General features: G+C 41.2%; 1 protein-coding gene across 2 annotated transcripts in view; it reads right to left on the bottom strand.

Annotated features, from left to right (window-relative positions):
• The window catches only part of kdm6a (lysine (K)-specific demethylase 6A), a 49,894-nt gene that overhangs the window by 14,677 nt on the left and 8,389 nt on the right, over positions 1-26,828 (bottom strand). For both annotated transcript variants that reach the window (XM_085435486.1, XM_085435487.1), the window contains exons 5-10: positions 23,972-24,030; positions 14,928-15,048; positions 8,793-8,847; positions 8,310-8,344; positions 6,741-6,834; positions 3,916-4,042 (exon numbers count right to left, since the gene is read on the bottom strand). In XM_085435486.1, coding sequence (XP_085291612.1) covers positions 3,916-4,042; positions 6,741-6,834; positions 8,310-8,344; positions 8,793-8,847; positions 14,928-15,048; positions 23,972-24,030 — 491 coding nt within the window. The remainder of the gene's footprint in view (positions 1-3,915; positions 4,043-6,740; positions 6,835-8,309; positions 8,345-8,792; positions 8,848-14,927; positions 15,049-23,971; positions 24,031-26,828) is intronic.

Below are 26,828 nucleotides of genomic sequence, written 5' to 3'. Positions count from 1 at the left end.
GGAGTAGTCGAATGCAGATTCACTGAGCCTCAACACAGACAGCATAGTCAGAAGGAAGAGCGCAGGGTAAGCTAGCGAGACAGAAGTTAAGCTCTCCTTGCAACAGGCAAATTGAACCTCATTCAGATCTGGCGTTTGGAATTATTTTGGTTTTCATGTGACGTATGACCCTGAAGGTAAGCGAGTCATGGACTAAAGTAAAACAGTATGTTGGATGTGCCACGCAATGCTCAATTACATTGGTGTGAACTAGTGTGTTAGCGCAGTTAGCTCGTTAACGTGTTGGCCGTCTAGCCCCATGCACGGAGTGATCGGCGGTAGCTCGTTAACGGAGATTTGCCGTGTTGTGGCGTTAAGGTCATTTCAACGAGATTAACCTGAAAGCACTAGTGGGAACACAACGAATATGACTGCACATTTACGCCGACATCATCCTAGTGCAAAGACAAAAACAACAAGCATGCTACTAACTTTAGCCGAGTCATTTAGACAGCTGTTAGCACATGATTCTCCTTATGCTGTTGAGAATATAGCCCAGAAGAAGCGGATAGTATAGTTTTTATTTTGGAAAGAGCCATTTCTCTGTAATAAACTCTCTTTTCCAAAGATGAGTGATTCCTCAATCAGATACAGGGCTCGCAAAATCGCTAGCCCGACGTCCCGGGGCTAGCGATTTTTTCAGTCGGGCTACCAAAATCTATCTCTTCCCTGCCCGTCGGGCTATTGTAGGAAAAATATATGTCAATGCTTTTGCATTCTTTCAGAAATGTAGCTGGGTAATTATGTCATTGGCATCGGTGAGCCACTGTCAATATGTGACATATTGAAATCGCGTTTGAATTTGCGCTTGTTTTTTTGCTTTCACTTTGCAATCGCGCGAACTGTGTATAGAGAGCGACAGCACTGATCTGTGAGTGATGATAATTTGTGCACCAATTCCTCTGACATCGTCTTATTAATCGTTAGCTTACTATGCAAACATGACAAGTGAAATCTCCCGCAGCAAGCTTAAACATGTGAGAGGTTGATCGCGCAGAGAATCGCTGAGCTTATGTGAGTGAGTGTGTAAAAGCATTTCAGTTCTGCTGAGCCAAATAAGACAGGTCAGGGTGAAGAAGTGACAGCCAAAGAAAAGCTTACCACAAAACGGAGAAGTTATGACAAATCAGACTATCAGGCAAAAAGAAAGTGCAGCTTTATGGTTTCATGGACAAAAGAATTTCTGTGGCTGCAATATGATGAGCTAAATAACCAGGGCTGCACATAAGTGGTCCGCAGGTGCGCATTCGCTGTCAAAATAAAAAACGCGCACAAGGGTTAGGGTTAAATTTAAAAACTGTACTTTTGAGTTAAAATATATATTTATAATTTTAATAAATGACAAATAAAAAATGCATGAACATTTTTTTTGTATCGAAAAAATATCGAACCGTGACACCAAAGTATCGAACCGAACCGAACCGTGAATTTTGTGTATCGTTGCACCCCTAGTCATTAGACCACACCCCTTCTCATTACAGAGATGCACATCACCTAATATGCTTAATTGGTAGTAGGCTTTCGAGCCTATACAGCTTGGAGTAAGACAACATGCATGAAGAGGATGATGTGGACAAAATACTCATTTGCCTAATAATTCTGCACTCCCTGTATAAAAATATGACTGGTACCATTCTGGTGACCAATTTCTACCCTAAAGCAGACAATTCAGGGTTTAGTTTGATGTTTGTTTTTAGGAACAAATTGACTGATGTGAAAACATTCAGAAGACAGTTGGGCATCTACTGGTTATGTGTCAGTTTACGCTTACACAGCCTACATACAACAGTTTATGTTGTAGTTTAAAATACAACACTACAAAACTTCAATACAGTACTAATACAGTGGTTTGCAATGCTACCTTGCATCTCATCCATCTGCAACATTGTATAATGGAGAGGAGGGTTGCTAGACGGGACATGTAAATGCCTTTGTGCATTAAATTTAGTTTAACCAACTAGTTTTTCTGTTGCCAACTAGCAAAGGGAGCAACATTTAGCTATCTAGTAGATGTTGCTGAGGAAAAATCTGCACTGAACTTTGCTCCAAAACATATTCGCTTTCTATCTTTCTTCATGCATCTTAGCCCGCTTTTAAGACACCTTTTTACACCAAGCCCCTTGATGTGCAATCGACCGAGTCAAGTTACTTAAATTAACCAAAAACTGTCCTGTAGAATTTCCTGGGCTGTGAAAACCACACAAAACAGTTTTAATCATTACTGTTTGCCCATGCATAAATGTAAGAACTCATGACAGAGACAGATACATTTTCCATGCTTTTAGGTACTTTTTAACTAACATACACACGTCTGTGAAGGTTCTCAGTCATCCAGGTCATCGTAGTCTAAGGTGCTAGAAAAGAAAAGTGTCTGGAATTCTTTACGTTTCCTTGAAGACGATACACCTCTCATCTCTGAAAAGTTTTGAGATCCCTTCTCATACACCTTAAAGCCCACTCACATCCTGGGCCATTTGACCTTAATAAATCACATGATAGGGTGGGGCTAGGTTTCATAACGGGTTCACCCGAAACCTTGGCTGATTGTGAATATCACACACACACACACACACACACACACACACACACACACACACACCTTGGCTCGTGTGATTAGGCAGAGGATCAATAGGGGGTCCGTGGCCATCTTAGGGACACTCCCAATAGGGCTTAAATCTGGGACTCTCCACCGATTGCACTTATAACTGAAAAAGCTTCTTGGATGAGAGGTGAAACGTCTTCAAGGAAACTCCAGGCGCTTTTCTTTCCAAGCTCCTTAGACTACCAAGCACATGGTATCACTCAGATGGCTATATCAAGAGCAAGAGCAGCTTTCAGCTTCCAAGCAGTAGAAAAGCTTTTCTACCTAAACAGCTACTTGCCCTAATGAAAGATCAATAATTGGTCACATAGGCTTGTAAGGCTTTTAATAATTGGCAAAATATTAAGAATGCCTGCTGTTTGCCCAGATCTGGTGAGTGAAATTCTGGTATTTATTAGTCTGCCGGTTAGCACCAATTACCAGACGTGTGTTGCTAATCTATACAGTTTACACATGCAGCCTGCTAAGGAAGCTGGTAACGCTACACACTGTCCACGTATGATCAACTGTTTTAAAGTTGAGGCTTCAAAACACAGAGTCAAAAAACCAGTGCAGATGGTGTTTTATGGTGAAGTGATTTTACAGTGTTGAATGCTGACTATTGTGCAGCAAGTTTCAACTTATTTTCCTGAATAACTAGAAACTCTTTCAGTCGGTGAACTGAAAAGCACCCTGATCCAGAGGAAGGTCTATTTATGTGGGTCATCAGGCAAGGCCGATTCTAGTGCACCAACATAGTGACTCAAGTAAAGACTGCTTAGTCTAAAAGGAATATTATGCAAAGACCAATAACCCAGTTAAGGGATGCCTTTTTTTTGTTTTTTCCCTGCTTAGGCTGTAACCTCAAGGACAGCATTGGCCCCATGGTCAAGACTGGGCATCTACTACATTCAACCGAAACAGCAGCACAGGAGCATGCATTTTAACATCCTGAAGCATTAGCTAGATTTTAAGGTTGCTAAAAAACAAACAAATTATCTTGTGATGCCTTCTAACAGTGTTATGTCATGTTTTTGGCAACAAGTGTTTTTTTTTTGTGATGAAAAGAAGATGACAACTAAATAAAAACTAATGAATTTGAAGAGATGAGATCCGATTAAGTTGTGCAGAAAGGTGGGACGTGTTTGGAAGTGATCCAATCAGAAATAATCTTCATATACAGTAAGGTCAGCCAAAAGACTACGACTAAAACTAAATCAGAATTTGCCGTCTAATTAAATTTGACAACACAAGACAAGATAATACGCAAACAGCTGCGTCCTTTGCTTTCGTACCTGCCAAGAAAGTACCAAGACTGGCCAGAGTTTGGGTCTGCCTCTAAAGACTTTTGCAGACACTGGATGGCATAGCTGTCCTTGGTGCCTTTATCCCCCAACTGTTCCACTGTGTGATGCATCCAGCCTGAGAAGAGCAAAACAAAACATCAGCCTTCACGATTCAACTGTAACACAGCTCCTGGCTTTGTTTTTTTATTTAGTGATGATTACATACCAAAGGAGAATACAAGTGTTATAAATCAAAATCCACATTTTTTTTTAAATGTAATGAAAAAGGTAAGATTTCTGATAAGATTAAGTTCTGTCTGCCAAAGGAGAAAAAAAAAAAACAGATCAAATAAATAAAAACTTGTTACTTCCTGAAACTTTAATGAGAGTAACAGTGGAAAAAGTCAAAGAAGCAGTTATATTCAAAACGCTTAAACATCTGATATGAACCAGCCTTTACAAACAGCTCCTCCCTGCATTCAAGCACACACACGCACAAGTACGTGTGCGTGCACACACATAAACTGGGCAATTTCAAGCAAACACAGAGGCTCAGGAAGACTGTAATGAGCAATGACAAACCTCCCACAGCTCTTCTCCTATACACCTGTGTAACCACATATGCGTACTTATGTGTACTTGCGTTCCCGTGTACTCATGATACGTCATCAGTCGGAGACCAAGTACTGTTCCAATTCAAAGTACGCATCAAGCCGAGAACGCAAAAAATTCCCGGATGTGTTCTCACTCCGCCTGTTTTATCGAGTGCGCCTTATGTATGAATTCTGGTTGTGCTTACTGACCTCGAACCTATTTTTGCGTGCAGAAATCTGTTAAAAAATGTTTTGATGGATTGTCAGAGCATTACGGCTGCCGTAGTGAGGAGCTTCGCGGAGTAATCTGGGTCCAAAACTCCGTCGGCTTCAGGTCCCAAAGTCAAACGAACACAGAGTTAAAAACTGTCTAAATTCTTTCATCAGCGTTGCTGCTTTACCAGGTGTAACAATTAAGTTTAACATCCATGAAAACAGAATTTATTCAATTTAACGGAGTGAGAAGTTAGCAGGAAGTTAGCTCGCTAGTTTCCACCTAAACATGACATACCATGTTCTGACTGAGAGATTTTTGAAACAAATTAAAACGTACAGCTCTGCTACCACTTCCAACATAAACAAAGACAGAAAACTAAACAGCGATGGCGTTTGCAGGGTTACTGAAGTTGGACTACCTGGTATATAATGTTGTGCTACGTGATTAGTAGTGATACAGCTATGTTAGCATAACATTAGCACAGTGAAGCTGGAGGATGAACGCCAACGTTTTTTCCACTCGATAAAAGTTAACGTGAGGGATTCTGGTGGTCAGGGACAAATGCAATCGCATAGCAGGATGCTATACACGGGCCAAACTTCAGTCAGGACAACAACTGAGATTATTCATCCACAATACAAGGTTAGTTATTAATATACTGCAACAACATGGGAACAGAACAGCTGCGAGAGAATTCAACATTAATGAATCAATGTTACGGAAGTGGAGGACGCGCAGTGTTTGGCTTTCCCCATATTTAAAAAGTGCTTCATCTCTTTGCCATTACTGTCACCTGGCATAATTTGCAGATGATAATGGTTGTAGCCGCTGCGATGCTTTCGACCAAAACAGGCGCAGCTTGATGACATCATCAACATACGCTATCACGATAGAGCGGTATAGTCAGAAAGTGGTATCGTTTCTATCGTATATCGTTTATATCGCCCACCCCTACTTGACAGCAATCTATGGCAATTCCTAGTGGTCTCACAAGGTTGGCAGGGCTATTGCAAGCATCGTAAATCATCTGTAATGGGAAGTTTTAGCCAAAAACCAATTTCCAGCAAGTCCTGATAGGTACAACAGTGGCTACCACAACTATATACAAACATACTAAGCCAAATACACCAAACAAACTAATCTGTGCGCCTCACTACCTTGGTTATCTTGGCATTTTGGTGAACCTGTGCAAAGTATACTGTCAGTTTCTGCTGTGGTCTTCTGCTGCTGTAGCCCATCTGCTTCAAGGTTCAACATGTTGTGCATTCCTGCCTTGGTTGTAACCGGTGCTTATCCCGAGTTACTGCTGTCTTTCTATTAATTCAAAACATTCTGGCCATTCTTCTCTGACTTCTGGCATGAACATAGATAACTGCTGCTCACTGGATAGTTCCTACCAGACCAGTCCTCCTGGCACCAACAACCATGCTATGTTCAAAATCACTAAAATCATCTTCCTTCCCCATTCTGATGCTCAGTTTGGACTACAATAAGTCATCTTGTTCTCACCCAAATACAACGAGTTGCTATTCTGTGACTCACTGATTAGATATCTGCATTAACAAGCAGTTAAATAGGTATAGGTAATACAGCAAGTGTATATAGAAAATTTACCAACAACATCACAGCGTGTGTGGTCCTTTTATATAAAAAATTTTTTTTAAATGTATGAAATCTTTTGATTAATACTGACACACACACACACACACACACACACACACACACACAGAGAGAGAGAGAGAAACCAATGCCTGAGTAAATAAAGCCAGAATTATTTAATCAAACTAGATAAAAATCCACTTATTACAACATTTGATGTAAAAATACAACGATTTTAGCAATCACTGGTTGCAGATGGTTTTTTTCCCCCATTCTTTGCAGGATGGTAAATGGTAAATGAGCATGCAGACTAGGGGAAGCCGGGAATCGAACCAACCGAGCCTGAAGATACTTTCAGCCAGTTTAATCCGGTACATTTCACATGTGGACATGAGCATCGGCCTACATCAGCAAAGGTCACTCACCAAGTTGTTGCAGTGTGGTCGCCTTCACTTGTGCAGGAAGATTTTCCGTCTGCAACAGACTTTCATACGCTTCCTTCGCTGCTCTGTATTTCTTCTGCGGGGAGAACAGGAAGAGGAGGACAAGCAAGAGAAGTAGACATGGGGGTTGTTTAGGCCAGACAGGAAAGCCAGTGTTTTATGGTTTTATCTAGACAGACAAAGACTTTAAAGACCTCCTCACACTCATAGTGTCCTTCCATACACAGACAAACACACGGGGGGAGGGAGACTCAACAAGTCTGGCAGGTGTGTGTGTCTGCACTAAAATGTTTGTGTGCTTTAACAAAAATCTGGGGAAATCTGAGCTGCCTGCTGGTGAACCAAGGGTTTGTTTTAACTTAGTGGGCTTACTGACCTTTTGTCTAGATCATCAGGTAGAGTAATGTCAGTGCATGGACAGAATCTTCTCTTATCAGGTCTAAAATAGCCTTTTAAAAACCAACCCACCAGACTGTGTATGTGCAGACCTTGCACATACAGTCTGGCTCTAGACTCTTCCTGTCTGCACACAATAAAAACACCTCTGGGCAAACACTGACACTTGGGCACACAAGCGAGAGAGATTCTTTAATGTTCCTTCCTGTGTCGACTAATGATTGTCATTAAGGCTGAAGGCAAATACAACCAAATGAACAGCTGCATTTGGAACTACTACAACTGAAGAATTGCAATGGGGGGGGGATTGTTGGTAATGAAGCCCTGCCATTACCTACAAGATCTGACATTTAGAGTCATTTAGTTTTAGATAATACTTGAACAAACACTGTTCTGTAGTTAATTGACACATTTTCCAACAGGTCCTGATCATGTTGTTTCAACATGATAGTAACAGTAATGGTTCTTATATAGCGCTTTTCTACTCTACCTGAGCACCCAAAGCGCTTTGTACAACATGCCTCATTCACCCATTCAAAAAAGCACTTTTTTCTATGCCTAAGTGCTTTCTACCTGACATACACACATTTACACTCTGATGGATGCATCAACTTGGGATCTGTGACTGGAGCAGCCAGGGATCGATCCAACAACCTTCCACTTAGTAAATAACCTGCTCTACCCCCAGTGCAGCATATTTTCATAATGGCATACTGAGGAGTGCATTAACATATTCAAACTTGGCCTAAACAAGGCAAAGGGACAGATACATGTAAATAAAAACAATACCTAGATATAGTAACTCATCGACACCAGTGGTCTAGTACAAAGTAGGGGTGTAATGTACCTATATATACCCTGAATCATTCCCAGCAGCCTTTGAGCCAAACAATAATAGTTAGAAGTTAAAGCTTTATATTACTGGTGTTGTTCATCATAATTTTTTAATAATTGAATTATTTTATACTTATGAATAAACAGTACAGTTGTTCTTATAAGCCACAGTATCTGAGTTCTTAAAAAGGCTGGATTACACTGAAGGTCTTCCCTTGTCAGAGAAATTGTTAAATCAATATAAAGTTATAGCAGGTGCATGATGCTATATTAATTGAGTACAACATGAAATTGTTTGGCCCACATTTATCGATTGCTTACCTGGATCTCATATAAATGAGCGATGTGGAACTGAACTGTGGGGGTGAGAAATTAGAAATTAGTGAAATAAAACAACAACAAAAAAACCCAAACAAAGAGAGAAATTAAGCTAGATAATGGCTCCATGAAGCTCAGTGGGTACAGACTGCTAGCACTATGGAGCACAGATGGGAGGGGGAGTAGGACACTTTCCCCAGAGTGTACATGTAATCTGAAATCACAGTGTGTATCTGCAATGTGCTTGAAAGCACTTCCAGCTCGCTCTCTCTCCTTGTGCTGTCTCCTAGGCAACCCCAGTCTTGGGCAGAGTCAGCAGGGAAACAGCAACAGAGAGAGAAAAAAAAAATCTGCTCTGTAGAAATATTCCTATGCCCTTTCAATATGTGTTACATACCACTAGCAACACGGCCCATCATATGTGATCATACTTTACGTTGTAGCGTGTGACTGGTTGGCTGGAACAATTATAGCACCTATACTTACTTTCAGCTTTGGACAAAGTGCAGAGTTTGGAGTCGATCAAAGCCAGCTGAAAATGCTGCAGAGAGGGAAAAAATGTAATCATTTTAGTGTGAAAGCAAATTCACACAAATCAAACATCTCTGTGACAAGATTAAAAACAAACAAAAACGATTTAACCGAGAGCACAGAGCACAGGAGTGATACTTTTAAGGAAATCGTGGAGAAATTTCTATTCTTCTCCAGCTAATGTGCATTACCCAAATCCCCAGCATTCCTAATAAACCATAAATGAACTCCTGCCACTGCAACAAGAGAGGACACAGAGCTGGAAAAGCTAAGGCGCAAATCTCACCCCTCCTTTCTCCTGTCCAACTTGTCCTCAAAATGAGACGCTGATATCCAGTGGCAGGCTATTAATGGCATCCAATTCCATCATCTGAACTACGGTTTCTGGGTAAGGCAGATGTCTGCAGAGGCCAAGGCGTGCCACAGTACCAGGAAATGCCTTCTATATGGGGTCACTGAACTGATTAGCCCAAGTCACACAGCTCTTCTGGCCTTCTCGGACTCCCTTTAGTTCTTCCACAAAATGCCCAGATGTTGCTGACACACTGCTGTAATTTTAACTGTATTCAAGTTCATTATACGAGAAAGTGAAATGTAAATTCCAGCAAGATGTCCTGTCTATAAGTGGCTTCAAGGTGACAGTTTTCATTGCAGTTTATTTCGGTAGTTAACTAATCTGCCAATTTTTCTTCAATTAGTCAACGATCATTTCACTTATGCTTATCTCCACTTCCAGTGGGTGAACCTCCTCTTCTAGGCTCCAGTGTTTCACCTAGTCAAGTCTTCCCACCTGTGAATATCACTGTGTTGTCTCGGCCCACAGCAAAATAAAATAATGACCCAGAAACTTGTACTAATTACTATTCAGAATAAACACTAATAATAATGTGAGAAAAAAAACAAAAACCAAACAAACTAGCATACAGGAGTAGCTACATTATCGCATTTCACTCTTTAGCTAACAAAACTGAAATGGTGTTCGCTTAGCAAGCATCATGCATGAGAAGGTTCTGATAGGTAATCTAACATAAACATTACTGGACAAATTTGAACATAAAGTATTAACGCGATGCACTGAACTCCCTAAAACTGAAGCATTCAGAGCTGACGTCACAGCTCCAGGGTGCCGGCGTTTTAAATGCTCGTGCACAGCAGTAGTCCTGTCGTGGAAGGAAAGTGCCAGTTTGGACACTCTGCAAATAACTTTTGTTTAAAATCTCAGTTTCTATTTTCTTCTGTCCTCCTGTTTTGCTGTTCGCGCTACGTTCTTCTTCGTTAGTATTATCTGCAGTCTTGGCAGACGATATAGGCGATACTGCCCTATAGCTTCCTGTAGTGTATTGCAGTTACAAAAATAAATTCATGATATGATGCATCGACAATAAAATTCCCCCATCAATTAATTTTTATAGTTGATGTCATCGATTATTTGGACGAATCACTGGAGCCCTTTTTCAGTCCCTAGGGTTGCTGCACTGTAACCCTATGCAGTCCCAAATGATGCTTTGTGCATTTAAAAAGGCACCACTAGAATCTGGGTCAGTAAAACCTGTCAGCACCTGAGCACGAGGAAAATCCCAAAACCTTGAACTTCTTTCAATGGCACGCACACTTTTGGAACAAACTGTACTGCTGCTGTTGCTGAACTGGTCAAATTAAAGAGGATTTCTTGCTTTAACCTTAAAAGGCAAGCACCGGTATCAGCGGTCCATGCTGGGGAAAAGGCAGCTATAAGCACAGGCACACACAGAAAAAGGAGGCGCCCGCTGTCTTGGAGCGACAGCAGCCGCACAGACGGTCAATGTCAGCCAGATAAAAATCAAGAGCCATCCAGCTGGATCTTTCTTTGCATGCTTCACCCTGGGCCAGTGGAGCTTCACACACACACTTACACATGCATGCGCACGCATGCAGACACACACAGAGGACCCTGCTTAGGACAAACTCCCTTTTAAACAGCGCTACGAGCCACTAAACACCAGACACTCCAACTGCATCCACATGCTTTAATGTCAAGCAACAGAGGCAAAGACAAATGCTTTTACCTAGATCGCTTTCACATCACACTCCTCATGGAACCCCACAGCATCCTCCAGTAGATCTCCGCCTCAGCCTCTTCTATCCTTTCCCTCCTTCCCTTTCACACTTGCTCTACCATCAGGCAGATAATGCAGCAGGATTGTCAGCTTGGCATTCCACCTCCCTCCCCATGTCTCGCTTTCCTCACTCTCTCTCTGTCTCTTTGCAATCTTTCTTTTTGTCTCTCTCCCTCCCTCTCTCACGCCACCTCCTTCCCCCTCTTCTATCCTGGTGTCACTGATTACTATTCAGCAGACGGCTGCAGTGGAGAGTGCTGAGAGATGACACACAATACCTCAAAGCTGGAACAGGCAGGGAAACACCACCTCTACAGCCCCCCCTCCCTCACCCAACCCAAATCTCACCTCTCTTTCTCAGCTCAAAGCTCTTCTCTATGGCTACGCAGCTCTACAGAAGCAGCCAACTCATATAACCTCAATTTAAAGCACACTGGGGCCAAATCATTTCCTCTTCTCTCATTAACCACATTAGCAGACACTAATGGGATGAAATTGTCTGCGCTGTATGTGAAATCCAAGTTTGGTGCAGTTACATGCAGTGATTCACATTGCAATGTGTTCTTAGAAACTCAAGGCATCTCAGTCACTTGATGCTCTGCACCTTGAAACATGCATCCTTCATGAAAGTCCATTTCTACATTCCCTCCCTCTCCCTCCTGCACGCATTTACTACAGAAAACAGTTTCTGATTCCTTTCTCATTTCTGTTTCTTACATTTATTCAATCTCAGCTCCTCTGCGTGAGAGACCACCCCTCCCTTTAGATAAGTGGGGCAGTTGTGTGTGTATATGTGTTGGCAGCGAGCCAGAACAAACAGGGAGGGGTGGCCTCCAACACCGAGTGAAGACGTGCAACGCGTGCAGCCTAGTTAGCTCCACAGAGCACCATGTGTATAAACTCTTAAAACCTTTGGTAATAAACTGTAAACTGAAAATGTCAAGCTTTAGGAAATACTTCTTTCACCATTAACCAATACAGAATATTTGCTTGATATAGTTAAGACACGTGTCATGCACCTTAAATTCCGAGTGTTGCACACTTCGTTTCTTGCACATATACAGGACTGTCGGTGTTGTTCTGGAAATGTAATTCACCTTGCTGATTACATGCACTTCCTCTTGTGTCATCTTATCTGTTAATCTGATGTCGGTGTGTTTTCTTTGGAGAGAGAATTGTTTAAATGTGTATGTTGCAGCTTTTTTCTATCAATGACAAATTTATTTGAATTCATAGACCTCTGAACCATACCGCTCAAACGTGTTTCGGCAGGATTTCTACTCACATTCAAACTAGGTTACTTAGTCTGACTGAAAAAAAGAAAGTCAGGGAGATCAGGCAACACTAACTCACAACTTACTTTTAAGAAAATATGACCACCTCGACCTTTTTCCTTCTAGATCCTCCATGGGCATCAGAGGAGAGGAGGAGCTCCTGTGCTGCTGACTGAGATCACAGCGATATGTGTCTGAGTTTGTGTGTCTGGCACTTATTATACCTTCCCCAAAAGATTTAGTAATGTATGAATAGGGCTGTGCGATATGACCAAAATCTCATATCCCGATATAAAACATCTATCGTCCCGATAACGATATAAATCACAAAAAATTTAATATTTTCTGTAAATTCCGTGAATCTCGGGAAGGTGAAGTGTTTCCAGCTGGGCGTCGTGTACTTTAACCGATGCATGAAACTACACATTTTTTGACATAGGTTTTAACGGCCGCCGTTTTCTTTGTGAGTATTTATCACACGGCATGTTGCGGGGAAAAGCCTGTTATAACATTTGAGGCTAAGGTTTATTTTTTAGCACCTGACGGCTCTTTTTTGCTTTTCATCCGTAAACACTCTGCATACTTTTTCACGTGATTCAGTTTATTTTGAAAAGTCTCAACAGGATCTTGAGCTTTACTGTGAAAGGTTTATGTGGAAAATAAACAAGCGGACATGCGATCGTTTTACCGTCGTTGTTGCTAACGACAACGCATAAAAACAGGCGCTTGTCCATCCGTAGTGTGATTATATTAAACATAAGCGATAGAGAGAACTTTAAGAAATTAATATAGCCACTACAGTGACCATCAAAACCATGAAAAATATTGCCGTAAACAGTTTATTTTTTTGCGACACCACGAAACAAACGATAGCGTAAAATGAAACGACAGACGTTTTTATATCGTCATCCGATATATATCGTTATATCAAACAGCTCTATGTATGAACTTCATATTCTGTAAGCCTGGAAGAATATTACTGCAGTGCTTCCCCTGCTATTTTCTGACTGTGGTCATTCAGAGTGTTAAATACACTGATGCACCTATTGCTGCAATATTGACACTTACTTGTAACTTATTGGAATTTAATCTTTTCTTAGTTAGTTTTCTATTCTTAGTTCTGGTTATTTGAACTTTTATTTCATAAATAATCACCATGAATAAAATCCTCTGCGATGGCAGTGTAATAAATATTACTTTTTTTAAACTTGTAATATCCAGTTGGCATGTCTAAACTTCTGTAGTGCACTGGCATAAGTATGCTAGTGTGACATAACGTCTGAAACAGGACAAAGCCTAGGATCAGAGCAATCAATCCCCAAAGGGATCCCCGACAACAGATCGGCAGCTAAAAGTCAGAATGCCTTTTTCCTTTTGTTACTGTCTCGACAACTCACAAGTATCCGGGGATTACAGACACACAGGACAGATGATCCTGCAGCCGGTGTTGATCCAAAGGACTAGGGAGGTCAGAATTATCTAAAAAGTTAAAAGGCTCTTATCTGTGACTGTACATCGGAATTCATGAAACTTAAGTGGCATGAATGCAAAATGATTCAATTGTTCCAGCACTCTCATCAGGCAAGGACACTCTGCTGATGACTCGAGTCAAAATGTATATATTTGTTCTAGCTGCACTTCTATCAGCTGTGGGTGCAGAACCTTTAGATGTGCAATGAACAAAGTAAGACTGTATAATACACTTCATAAACACCCACAATAGCAAATGCTTCCAGTATCCCTCCAATATTAGCTGATAAGGTTGTTATGACAACATTACAAGATAAGATAGCTCGCCTGCTTCCCTATGGCTTTACTTCTGACTACATTTATTAAATCACGTCAGACCACAGCCAGAGTTGTCACCCCAAGTCCTTTGTGATGGATAGTTCAAGATATTTAGAATATTCCAACTGAAATCAGTAACTTCATTATTAAAATGTGTGAGACAACATCTGTTCAGTAGTCCTCTACAGTGCATCCTATTAAGTTGGACATTGTTCTGCAGCCTCAGTATAGCAACCTCAGATCACCCTTTTTATCTGTGCATGCATGCTTCAGTTCAGTCCAACATATTTTACCATCTCAGTGAAAATACATAAAACAAGACAAGGTGGAAGATATGACACCACTGAAATAAAATCCTGAAAACACAGACTGGATTCTGTCTCAAACTTCATATCTATTTAGATTTACAGACACTATCTCTACTTTTAAGATTAGGCTTTAAACTTTCCTTTTTGCTAAAGCATATAGTTAGGGCTGGACCAGGTGACCCTGAACCCTCCCTTAGTTATGCTGCAATAGGCATAGGCTGCTGGGGAACTCCCATGATGCATTGAGATTTTCCTTTTCAGTCACCTTTCTCACTCACTATGTGTTAATAGACCTCTCTGCATTGAATTGTACTTGTTATAAATCTCTGTCTCTCTTCCACAGCATGTCTTTATCCTGTCTTCCTTCTCTCACCCCAACCGGTCGCGTCAGTTGGGTGCTCCTCCCTGAGCCCGGTTCTGCTGGAGGTTTCTTCCTGTTAAAAGGGAGTTTTTCCTTCCCACTGTCACCAAAGAGCTTGCTCATAGGGGGTCATATGATTGTTGGGTTTTTCTCTGTATCTTTTATTGTAGGGTGTACCTTACAATATAAAGCACCATGAGGCGACTGTTGTTGTGATTTGGTGCTATATAAATAAAACTGAATTGAAATTGAATTGAATTTACCTTTAAGCTTGACTCGTAGTCTGTGTTGACTTTAAACATGAATCCCAGTCTCAGATGAATCTCTTTAGCTCTTGAGAAACTGGGATCGATGTAAAGCACCTCCTGGAATGCCTTGATTGCCCTGGAAAAAGACCACAAAAATAGGAGGATTAACAAGAACAGAAATGAATACAAACAGTAAACCTAATAAAATATGCCAATATAGCCCATGTGGACACTTTACTACACTACCAATCAATAATAATAATAATAATAATAATAATAATATGGTAATAGGGGCAGCACGGTGCCACGGTGGTTAGCACTGTTGCCGCACAGCAAGAAGGTCCTGAGTTCAATTCCAACATCAGGCCGGGGTCTTTCTGTGTGGAGTTTGCATGTTCTCCCCGTGTTTGCGTGGGTTCCCTCCGGGTACTCCGGCTTCCTCCCACCGTCCAAAGACATGCAGCTTGTGGGGATAGGTTAATTGGATAATCCAAATTGCCATTAGGTGTGAATGTGCGAGTGAGTGTGAGTGTGAGTGCGACTGGCTGTCTGTCTCTGTGTGTTAGCCCTGCGACAGACTGGCGACCTGTCCAGGGTGTACCCCGCCTCTCGCCCTATGACAGCTGGGATAGGCTCCAGCGCCCCCCGCGACCCTGAAAAGGAGAAGCGGAAGCGAATGGAATTGATATGGTAATAATATGGAGTATAAAAATCTCCAAGGTAACCAGATAAGTGTAAATGCTACTTTGAAAAGAAAAAAGAAAAAAAACTTGGAAAATGAGTGAAATCCCATTTGTAAAACCATCTCGGAAATTAGGTTGAGATAAGGGATGAGGACCTAATATTAGCCATTTAAGGCAGCAAGATGCAACTGTGCAACTTAACCCATACATAACATAACAGCTGCTAAGCTGTAAACTATTCTAGTGTTGCGAAACATTATCCAGGTTGAGGTAGCCCAGATAAGGCTTGATGCTACTTTTACAACAGAAAAAAAATCTTAATCATTTCACTGTACAAACAGCTGCAGGCAATTTGTTTACTTCAATTAAATAAAATGGCTTCAGCAGTGTATCAGTATATTGTACTGTAGCCTTTATGGTCAGTGGATAGTGTCTTCTCTAGTATCTTCCCATTATTCTTCAAGGTGCTGCAGACACTACTGTATATTGGTATCTACCAGCCCAAATCTATGATACACATGGTTCCATGTGGGCTTCACGCATGTGTCTTTTCCCAAAAGTAAATTTTTTTTCCTCTTTGCTTGCTTGCAAAGTTCACAACAGGGTCAACTACGTGGAGGCCCTCATCACTACAGTAAAGATGGAGTTATGTGCACTTTGTTAGCTTACTATATTCATAAGATGATTTTTCATGGCAAGTGGTCTGGTGGGAGCCAGAGGCGTCTCACTTGAGCTGTTACATGTTTGCATACATATAGAAGCATAACTTGTAGGTAAAGAAACCATTTCAGGGCTACAACATTTCATTGAGTAATTCCAAGAACTCGATTATTAAAAAAAAATTCTCAACACGAACTTTGCTTCGATGCTTCGGTTAACGCATGGCTCTGTATTGCGCCGATGTGTTAAATGATGTAAACATGAGGGTTTCACGCGCATGTGCGACTAAAAATGGACCTTCAGTATAAATGTGTTTAGGAGCAGCGTGTGACTAAAAGGTCTGACAACATTAAGCCCAAACAGGCCCCAGTTTTAAACAAAAACACTGATAACATAACAGCAGTAGTGATGATGCTGGCACAGTTTAACGTGGACCCAGAGTATCTTTACACACCATAAAGAGCAAAGAGGCGGAGCCATTACCGAGCTGGTGAGCTCGGGTAGAGTGAAAGAAAAACGTGTTTCTAGTGTCGTAAACAGCAGTGCTGTTCCTGTGATCACCATTAATGCCTTTAGTGGAAAAAGGCAAGCGGGAGTCCTTCATCAAAACACCCGATCAAAAACTCTGATGCAAAGAAAAGCAAAACTTTGTAGCTGCTCCATCCACCGCTGTTTGTTTTTACACAAATAAAAATCTGCAGTAAATCTGAAGAAATTGTATAAAATTGTGCAGATGAACAGTTAACATAGTCTGACACCATTTTTAAATTGTACATTGTGGCTTCAAAGTCAGGGACCAGGGTCTGAGACCACTTGTAGTCAACTTGCCCGTCTTCAAATCAACACTGGTGTGTCAATATGGCGGTAGAATGGGGATAAAACAGCAATAAGACCGAGTCGGTCGGCTACCACTGTTTTTTGGGGGTGGTTTTTCTCTGAATCAGTTCAGGAACAAGTTGGCACTTATGACATGTGGTTTAACACATTTGTTAAGCACTCTACATGCAATCTGTTTGTGATAATACTGCAATCTCAAATCTGTTCCCGCCTACATCCAACCTGCAGAGCTGTACCCTGGGCCAGGGACAGACTTGCCAGCATTGGACCGTGCATAATCAACTCTCTCAGGCTGGGCCAGATCTAAACGGGGCAAACAAGTAAAGACGCGGCAAACTACAAGCATTTCACCAAGAGCAAAAGTCAGGGAGCAGGTAACAAGGCTGAAGAGGAATCGGTAAATATGATACAAGTGTGAACACTTCTGTTTGAAATTGTCGGTAACTGTGTGAAGGCTTGAGGACTGAGACTCGAGTGGAGGCAGGATTTGACCTTAGAGTTGCTTTATTGCAAACTGTTCCTCCATATAAGCCTGAAATCCATTTGTAACACCTGACATATACGATGTTTAGAAGAACAAAACATTATCTATTGTCAGTTCCAAGCTGTCCGCATGTTAATGAAGATGCTCTTACTGTGCCGGGTGTACAAATATGATTGATCAGAGGTATTCTACAGTGTGCGAAACCTAACTGATGCTATGCACCGGGGCTGCAGTCTCACATCCTACAGTTAGAAAGCCTTGCTGTGAGAGGATCTCTGATAAAATGTCATGCAAAGTTTATTGGCTTTGCAAATGATGATGCAACTGTTGTGACGGGCCAAGAAGAGCAGCTGAGTGAAAAAAACTCAACCCTAACCCAACCATCATTCACTGCACACTTAGAACTTCCAGTCCATGGTGATGGTGTGAAACTTGCTACAGATGCAGAGTAATTATACATATTTATTAACTCTCAAGGTAACTGCAGACTTACAAAATAAAATAAATAAATCCTCCATCAAAGTAGAGTGCTTTCTTAGAAATCTACTGCAGTGTAACATTAACTCTTTCTTTCTTTAACAACTTCTTGCCATTACTTCATATTAAACATCGAAGTTGAGTGGCACAGCTGGCTAAGTGGAGAGGGCGTTTAATTCTTACAGATTATACTTTTGTATTGTTGCGTCTGACTTCGAGTGTCTGAAGAGGAAAGCACACGACTTGGAATATTCTGCATATTAATTTAACTAACACTGACCCTTTTGCAACATTCAGACACACTGGAACCTGCTCTGCTCACTATAATTTAAAAAAAATAAAATAAAGAGAGAAAGTAAGCTGAATCCTTGTATGTGTCTTGCATTAGAATTCTCCTCCTTCCATTAAGTTGAGTTTACTTCTACTGTTTCAGTAAAATACCAGCATCATTGTGGAGCAGGAACATGTGGGACTCGGCTATAAACACTGAGGAAAGAGCGACAGAAGAGACCTACAGCTTTAAGCCATCCAGCCGTGCCAATTACACACTTGTTCTGGTAACATCTTTCCCTCTCATTCCAAATAAACAGTCCAAGAGGCAACTACACACATTGGCACAAAATAAAACATGCTTTTCAGTGCCCGAACAGTAACTCAGGTTTGTGCTATTCTATATGTGATTGAGCAAACCACTGATTAAAATTTGTTGGCAACTTGTCTGCATTTATAGATTAGACGGCAATTAACAGCAAACCTTCATCAATCTACTGAAGAGGGACTGGAGTCTGCCCGCCTTGGACTTCCCACCCAGAGGCTGAGCAGTTGCCTTGCGACCAAAGTTGGGTGCCCAGAGCAGAGGGCACTCAGCCTCTGGCCTCCCAGAGGGTAACTGCATTGACTTTCAACTGTTCCCAGACAGAAAAAACAAACAAACAAACACACCCAAAAGCCAAGCTTATTTACCAGTGGTTTTTCCTGGTTGCACAGTTTGCCATCCTACTTTTTTTACTCTAGTCTGAAACAGGTTTCAGTTCACATAAACTTGACGTGACAATGGTATAATGTTCCATCAAAGCTAACAAGAGGACTTCATATCTTGGTCCCTAGTTGCCAGCAAAATGCTGAACTAATTTCTCAGTTCAGCCCAGAAAAAGGCAAACAGACTTTCCGCTGTACCGTTTTGTTTTTATCTGTAAAATAAAAGCAAAGTGCACATGCAAACCCTCCCTCCTTTTTTTAAACAAATCCATCCTTGTAATGTCAAATACAGCACAGCCAGCAGAAAATGGAGCACGATTATTTAAGAATGACAGCATGCTCAGCAGTTTGAAAATTCAAGTCCCCAAATTTCTCTTCAACACTTTTGCTGCAAGCTAAAAATCAGTCATTCAGTAACAGTATCTGCACAGTGGATCTGGTCTATATTGGCGGGTCTGGCTTCACAAGTGTAGTGTATGTCAGAGCAATCGTAAATTTGCTAGCATGACAGCAGCCTTTCAACATTTCAGCACCGATCTCTCAGCAATATTGAAATAAACTAACCTACAGAGACGAGAGCACATTAAAACACAGACAAATACTAGTTTCCAGTTGAAGCCACTCACTGTGTAGCTATGACAACAATAGCAACTGCATATCAGCACGAAGCCCTTCTCCTGTATGGCAGGGCACTCAGCTCACTGCTGACTGTGTGCAACATACACGCACACACAAACGGCAGCTTGACTGAACTCATTGCCCTCCTTCCCTCCTCCCTGTTTATCTGGGCCCTCCCTCTCTCCCTCCCCTCTGTGTTCACCCTCCCCTCCGTGTTCACCCTCCCCTCCCTAAATGGCACAATCCAAAGTGAAGCTGCTCTACCAAATAGGTTGTGACACACAGCATAAGGCAGACTCGAGCCAAAGGATGAACAGAGGGCGACCCAGGCCTTTAGAAAAGACCATTCAACAACAAAAAGGTGCACATCTGAAATATGGCTACTGGTTGGTGACCATTTGAAATTGAATGTCCAACATTATTTCAACATCAAAATTAGCATGGCATTTATGACCTAATATCTTATCCTTCCATTATGGCTTTCTTTTTATTTATTTATTTTTATTTTTAATAAACACTAAGAATCAAAGGATTGTGATTCATAGGCTAGCATCCCTCTCTGGATATGCAAAACTACAGCGTTGTGAAGTAACATTCACCGTTTGACAGCTCAGCATTCCTTTGGGCCTCCGGCTCAAGTTGACGTAATCTGACCTTGAGGTCCCAACATGACATGCTCCCCTCCCCCATTAACATCCCCCAACACTCACAGCCGTTTTACACAAACAGATTCAAAAACCTGTCAAAACCATGGTTTCATCTTAGTGTGAATGAAACATGACTGTACAGCTCTACAACCACTGTTTGCACTGAGAGACTCAGAAAGCACTTAGGAAAGGAATTACATATGGCGAGCAAGAGGGCAAAGGATGAATATGCAGGCTCTGCAGACAACAATTTCTCTGCAATTCAGCAAACTCAGACATAGTTTATCACTTGAAACATGCAACCAGTCTTAGATTAACCATTTAGAACATCACGTAAAAATCTTTCTCCTCTTTATTGTACACAGACTTTTTCTGCGCAGGTCTCTCGGCTACACTAATAGCCCTTTCCAATAGTACCTTACAAGCTCGGCCCGATCCCCCTTTTGGTCGTTTTTCCATTAAAATTGAGTACCACCTAATGCAGGTGAAGCCCTTTCCCTAGTTGCCTGGTGTTAAAAATTATAGTTTTGAATTTTGTGAAAGAGATGTGCTCATGTGACTCATCGTCAGTCTGTTGATGTCACATTTTCAGATCGCTTGGAATCCCAGTACTAAAAAATGGAGTACTGGGTACCAGTACTCCATAGGAAAATACTGTATCAGCCACCCAATCATATTTTTCTACTCCTGAAACTGATGGAGCACAGACGAGTAGTCATTTCTGATCCTAAAGCCTGACAGGTGCATATGCAGCCGGTGCACTGCAATGTATAATGTAATTTTAAATTTGATAGGAAATATCTGCCTTTGTCTAATGACCAACCAATGATAATACGTTGGTTGGTCATTAGACAAAAATGCTGGACATTACTTAAAAGTATTTGATCTTAAATCAAAGTAAAAGTTCTACAATGGGGATTCAGTGAAATAGACCCAGGAACAAGGTGGTCCCTTACAGGGCAAAAAGCACTAATGTAGTAAAAGACTTGCTAAAGAAGGTTTTCAAGCTTTAAAAGCTTGGCTTAGGCTAAGGGAAAAAATAAGATGTTCTGCTGGTGTAGCTTATGAAAGCAATAAAATCAACAGGCCCAAAGGTAACAGACACAGCAGCAGGTCAGCCTCTACAGCCTGGTATATAAGAAAGCTACACCCCTGGTTTCCATAAGTCTGGTTACAAGATTTGTTTGATGGGACTTCAGTCGGTGCAGCAAGATGACTACACTCACATCACAGACTTATCTACTACATTCTAATGCAATAAGTGTCAGCGCTCATCACATCTTTGCACATCAACACCAGCACAGGCGGCAGCAGAACAAAACAATCTGAATACAGTCTTAGCCTCCAAGATTTTATACAATCACGATACACAAGTGGAAAGTCTGTTGTGCTAGGGCTGTGCGATATGACCAAAATCTCATATCCCGATATTAAGACATCTATCGTCCGATAATGATATAAATCACAAAAATGTAACATTTTCTGTAAATTCTGTGAATCTCAGGCAGCTCGACTTGCGTGAAGTGTTTCCAGCTGAGCGTCATGTAGCTGGAGTCGAGTGTTTTAACCGATGCATGAAACGATACATTTTTAGACATACCGGTAAGTTGTAACGGCCGCCGTTTTCTTTGTGAGTATTTATCAGAATCAGAATCGTGTTTATTGGCCAAGTATATGTGCAGACACATACAGGGAATTTGGTTCCGGTAGATGGTGGCTCTCAAGCACAGCAATGTAAATCACACACACACACACACACACACACGTGTCTATATATACACATTACACATACATACACAAAGCTGTGTAAACCAACTATAAATAACGAATCTAACTTATATACCTAAAATACAGAAATGAATGAGGTGGAATGAATACTACAAAATGTACATAAGGTGCAGTTGCAGTCTGGCAGTGGGAGCAGTGTGACAGGTCAACTGTTAAGAAGAGAGATGGCGAGGGGAAAGAAACTGTTCCTGTGTCGGGTGGTCCTGGTCTGCAGGCTTCTGTACCGTCTGCCAGAGGGCAGCAGATCAAAAAGTCTGTGTGCAGGGTGTGAGGGGTCTGTGATGATTTTCCCTGCCCGTTTCCTGGTTCTTGAGAGGTACAGATCCTGGATGGAGGGCAGGGGGGTGCCGATGATCCTTTCTGCTGCCCGTACAGTCCGCTGCAGTCTGCTCCTGTCCTGTTTAGTGGCTGCTCCATACCAGACTGTGATGGAGGAGCACAGGACAGACTCAATGACCGCAGTATGGAACTGGATCAGCAGCTCCTGTGGAAGACTGTACTTCAAAGTTGTCTCAGGAAGTACATCCTCTGCTGGGTCTTTTTGAGGATGGAGTTGATGTTGGTCTCCCACTTCAGGTCCTGGGAGATGGTGGTACCCAGGAACTTGAAGGTCTTCACAGTTGACACAGGGCTGTCTGATATGGTGAGGGGGAGCAGAGTTGAGGGATGTCTCCTGAAGGCCACTGTCATCTCTACAGTCTTAAGAGTGTTCAGCTCCAGATTGTGCTGACTGCACACGGCTTATTACACGGCGTGCACGGCGTGCTGCGGGGAAAAGCCTGCACTCACGTTTGAGTCTAAGGTTTATTTTTTAGCACCTGGCGGCTCTTTTTTGCTTCTCATCCGTAAACAATCTGCTCTTTCACGTGATTCAGTTTATTTTGAAAAGTCTCAACAGGATCTTGAGCTTTATTGTGAAAGGTTTATGTGGAACAAGCAGACACGCGGTGGTTTTACCGTCGTTGTTGCTAACGACAACGCATAAAAACAAACGCTTGTCTGTCTGTAGTGTAGTTATATTAAATATAAGCGATAGAGAGAACTTTAAGAAATTAATATAGCCACTACAGTGACCATCAAAACCATGAAAAAATATTGCCGTAAACAGTTTATTTTGCGACACCACGAAACAAACGATAGCGTAAAATGAAACGATAGACGTTTTTATATCGTCATCCGATATATATCGTTACATCGAACAGCCCTAGGTTAAAAGGATTTAAGAAAGCAAAAAAAGAGTCAAGAATATTTTTACCAGCATGTGTAATTTTTAAAAAATTAAATGGCAGAGGTGGTGATAACTTACACCAATTCCACAACCTTGAGGGTCAGCCAGTGCCTCTTGGCTTACTGGGAATATTTAATGGAATACAAAGACATCATTCATAACACACAAAGTTTCTCTAGTGCAACAGATGTAAACATTTAATGACAAAAAGTGCCTGTTAACAGCATATAAATCACATAAACACAGAAAAGTGTACTTCCAATAGCCGGGAAAGCAATACTTCAACAAACACACACACACAACTAATGCCTGACAATAATATGTCAAGTGCCTATTGAGCACTGGGAATTCAAAAAAGGATTTCTCTTACTCTTATCTGCATATTAGCTTGATACACAAAGGCAGCCTTCAGTCCAGAGGGGAACCTTGCCTTACAACTGTTCTGTCTTTCCCTGAAACAGTTCTGCTTTTATCAAGTTTCTTGGTCCTCACACAAAGTTGGGGTGACATAACGTGCGCTTATTTACCACAAGGTCAGACCGTTACACAGCAAAGGAAAAGGATTTTTTTAATCCCCACTTGGTTCATGGAGAAACAATTATAAAACTGGCAGAGATCACACATGCAATGAGAAACTTTTTTTTTTCAAAAGTACTTACCACTGAAATGCATTATAATGGAAGTAAACCATGCCAAGGCCATATAAAAAGGCAGCATTCTGTGGAGAAAACCAAAGGTTGGAAAATTGTTGTTAAGAGCAAAACAGACGTTTTTCAGCTCATTGTTTACTGTACAGAATTTAGCACTAAAGTAAGAGCTCGCAAGGATAACCTTGATGGCACGAAAACATGTTTATACACATTCAATACTAGTTAAATGTATGACTTTTCAAGGCCTTTAATACCACTTTAAATGAATTCTTCCCTGAGGTGAAACAGAGAGCAAGATAGAAGAGAGAAAGTAGCACCACATTAAACAATAGCCAAAAAAAGAAAAAAGGTTTCCATTTTCAATTTTAGGGCCCTGAATCCTTCTTCTTATTTGTTTTTTTAAATGTCAAAATGCTTTGCTTAGGCTGCTGCCCCCGCGACCCAGCCCTGGCACTGAGTCGGGGAAATCGAGACTACGAGCTTACATTATCACTTCACTGTGGTGAGCTGTAAGCAGGGAGCTGTCAGGTCTGATCACAATCGAACTCTCAACACCTCTGTTTAACGGGCGTGCTGAAGCACATGAAGAGCACGGACTGGAAACTATCATAACATAGATGACTGGACAATTTGACTAAAGTTCAAATAATGCTTTAAGGAAAAAAAAACTACTGATCTGGGGTTTAAGCTAACAAATTACACAATGGGGGACCATGATTATGGATGAGGTAATTGTGGTCGGGTAGACAGAAATAGAGCACTTTTTGTCTCCTTCCCCTGAAGTGCTTTTGTGATCCTCTTTCTCACCATATTAAGTTTGCTTTTCCCCTCACAATATTGTCTGTGATCCTCCTGAACAATACAAATAAGTTAATGTGCTAGTTCATGCCAGGCATGATACACTTGTAATTTAGCAGGACAAGCTATGCATTGCCCTGTTAAATTAAGAGGATGCGCGACACTTCACTTAACCTTATTGCTTTTAGTTTAGACAGAATACAGGTGCAAACTCTCAGCACAGCCGCTCCACTTTCCAAAAAACTTGGGATTAATAAAAAACTGCAAAGACAACAAATCATATGACCACACTGGAGAAAAACAAGCTTAAAACTGTCATGCTATGAACTTGCTTCAAAGCAGTTAGCAACAAAATACTGAAAAAGTTGTGATGATAGGAGAAAACAAAATCATAACAAACGTAGTTCATTTGTAGCAGAGCAGTGTAAAAAGAATAAAAACAAACGAGCATCCCCAAAAGGGGATTCATTACACAGTGAAAGACTAATGTTCAACTGGGCATGTACCGATCCAGTAGCTGGACTGGATATCAGTCCAATCCGGACTTCAAAAACTGGCTCTGATACCAATTGATCTAAAGTCTATTCATTCAGTTCTACACTGCACATTAGCAACAGAGCAATGGCCGCTAATGGGACCACTAAGATAGCTTGTTTTGCAGGCATATCTTGATGCATGCTCAGTCATCCAGGTAAGTAAATCCCAAAAGGTTGATTCTGTTCATCTAGACTCCAGGAGGAGGCCTAAGGGTACATCTTTCGCCATCTTACACTGCTGTGATTGCAGCCATTCCCCAACTCTCTGAATGGTTCTCATGGCCATTAATCAGTGGTCTTTCATCAATGGTTTTCATATTAATGACCAAGGAACTGACCTCACAGCCCATTCAGTGGGCTGGTTTCAGTTATTGTGCAAATGTACTGTTTATAAGGCTGGGGAACTCTGCAGTCAGCTGAGACTGAAGAAGTCACTTGGCTGAGTGACGAAACGTTTCTCCCACTGAAAATGCTACGTCCAGATGAACAGAATCAACCTTTTGGGCTTTAAAGACATAGTTTTTCTTTAACCAAAAACTGTGATTAAGTGAGTTGATATGACTTAAGGCTCCAGCAAACATGCTTACACCATCTCTCTCTAGCTTGGTCGCTTTCAGTGCTGAGGTGAAACCAAACACCAGCATCTCTCTCTCTTACTTGTTGTGGTTATAGGAAGTTTGAAACTAGCTAAACGTAAAGTAATCCAGATGATTCCCTGCTAGCCACTGATTCTGCATTACTTTGCTCCGTTAATGAACGGTTTTGTGTAGACTTTGTCAAACGAAACCGACATATGAACCAGAACACTAAATAACCACATTGTGGGCACTAATCTACAAGGAAAGAAGGCTGCTAGTGCTACCTGCAGCATCATGTGTCCAGTGTTAGGCACAGCACAATGAGAAAGACATTTCAGCAACATTTAAGACAGAATTTCTTTCCTGAATTATGTGACTAATGGTGGCAAAACACACATGCTAGATCTGGGACACTGTTTAACCTCGGTTAAATCAGTTATCTTGTTGATTAAATTGTAACTGTTTTCTAGACTCAACTGACTCCTTTAAAAAGCAGCTGAAGACATTTTTATACAAACGGGCTTTTAATTAATTTTAGCTTGTATGTCTGATCTTATTATAAAGCACTTTGTGATTTTTATCTGTGAAATGTGCTATATAAATACATTTTACTTACTTACTTATAGACTAGCTGACTAGCCTTATTTCTTTATTTTATTCCATTCAGTAGTAAATTAGTTACTGCTGTAAAGCCATGGTTATTCTTGATGCAAATTGGATGTCACTGGAACTGCAATTTAGGCAGGTTGTCATCCTGCTACAGTCTCTTCCTAAGTAATAAGCGACTACAGTAAAAAATCCCAAGTTAGAGGTGGACCCATATGGAAAAGATATATATAAATCCTATAAAGTTTGTATCCGTCTTGTGTGAAACTTGTATGAAAAGCATATAAGAGTGAAAACAGATATAAGATCCCTTGAAAAATTATATAATGAAACTTGCATGTTTTGGAT

Source organism: Copadichromis virginalis, linkage group LG16, assembly GCF_057382275.1.
Source record: "Copadichromis virginalis isolate Kocher_CV1m ecotype Utaka linkage group LG16, C_Virginalis_male_GT1.1, whole genome shotgun sequence".
NCBI classification, from domain to species: Eukaryota; Metazoa; Chordata; class Actinopteri; order Cichliformes; family Cichlidae; genus Copadichromis; species Copadichromis virginalis.
This window is presented reverse-complemented; position numbering and strand designations above follow the sequence as displayed.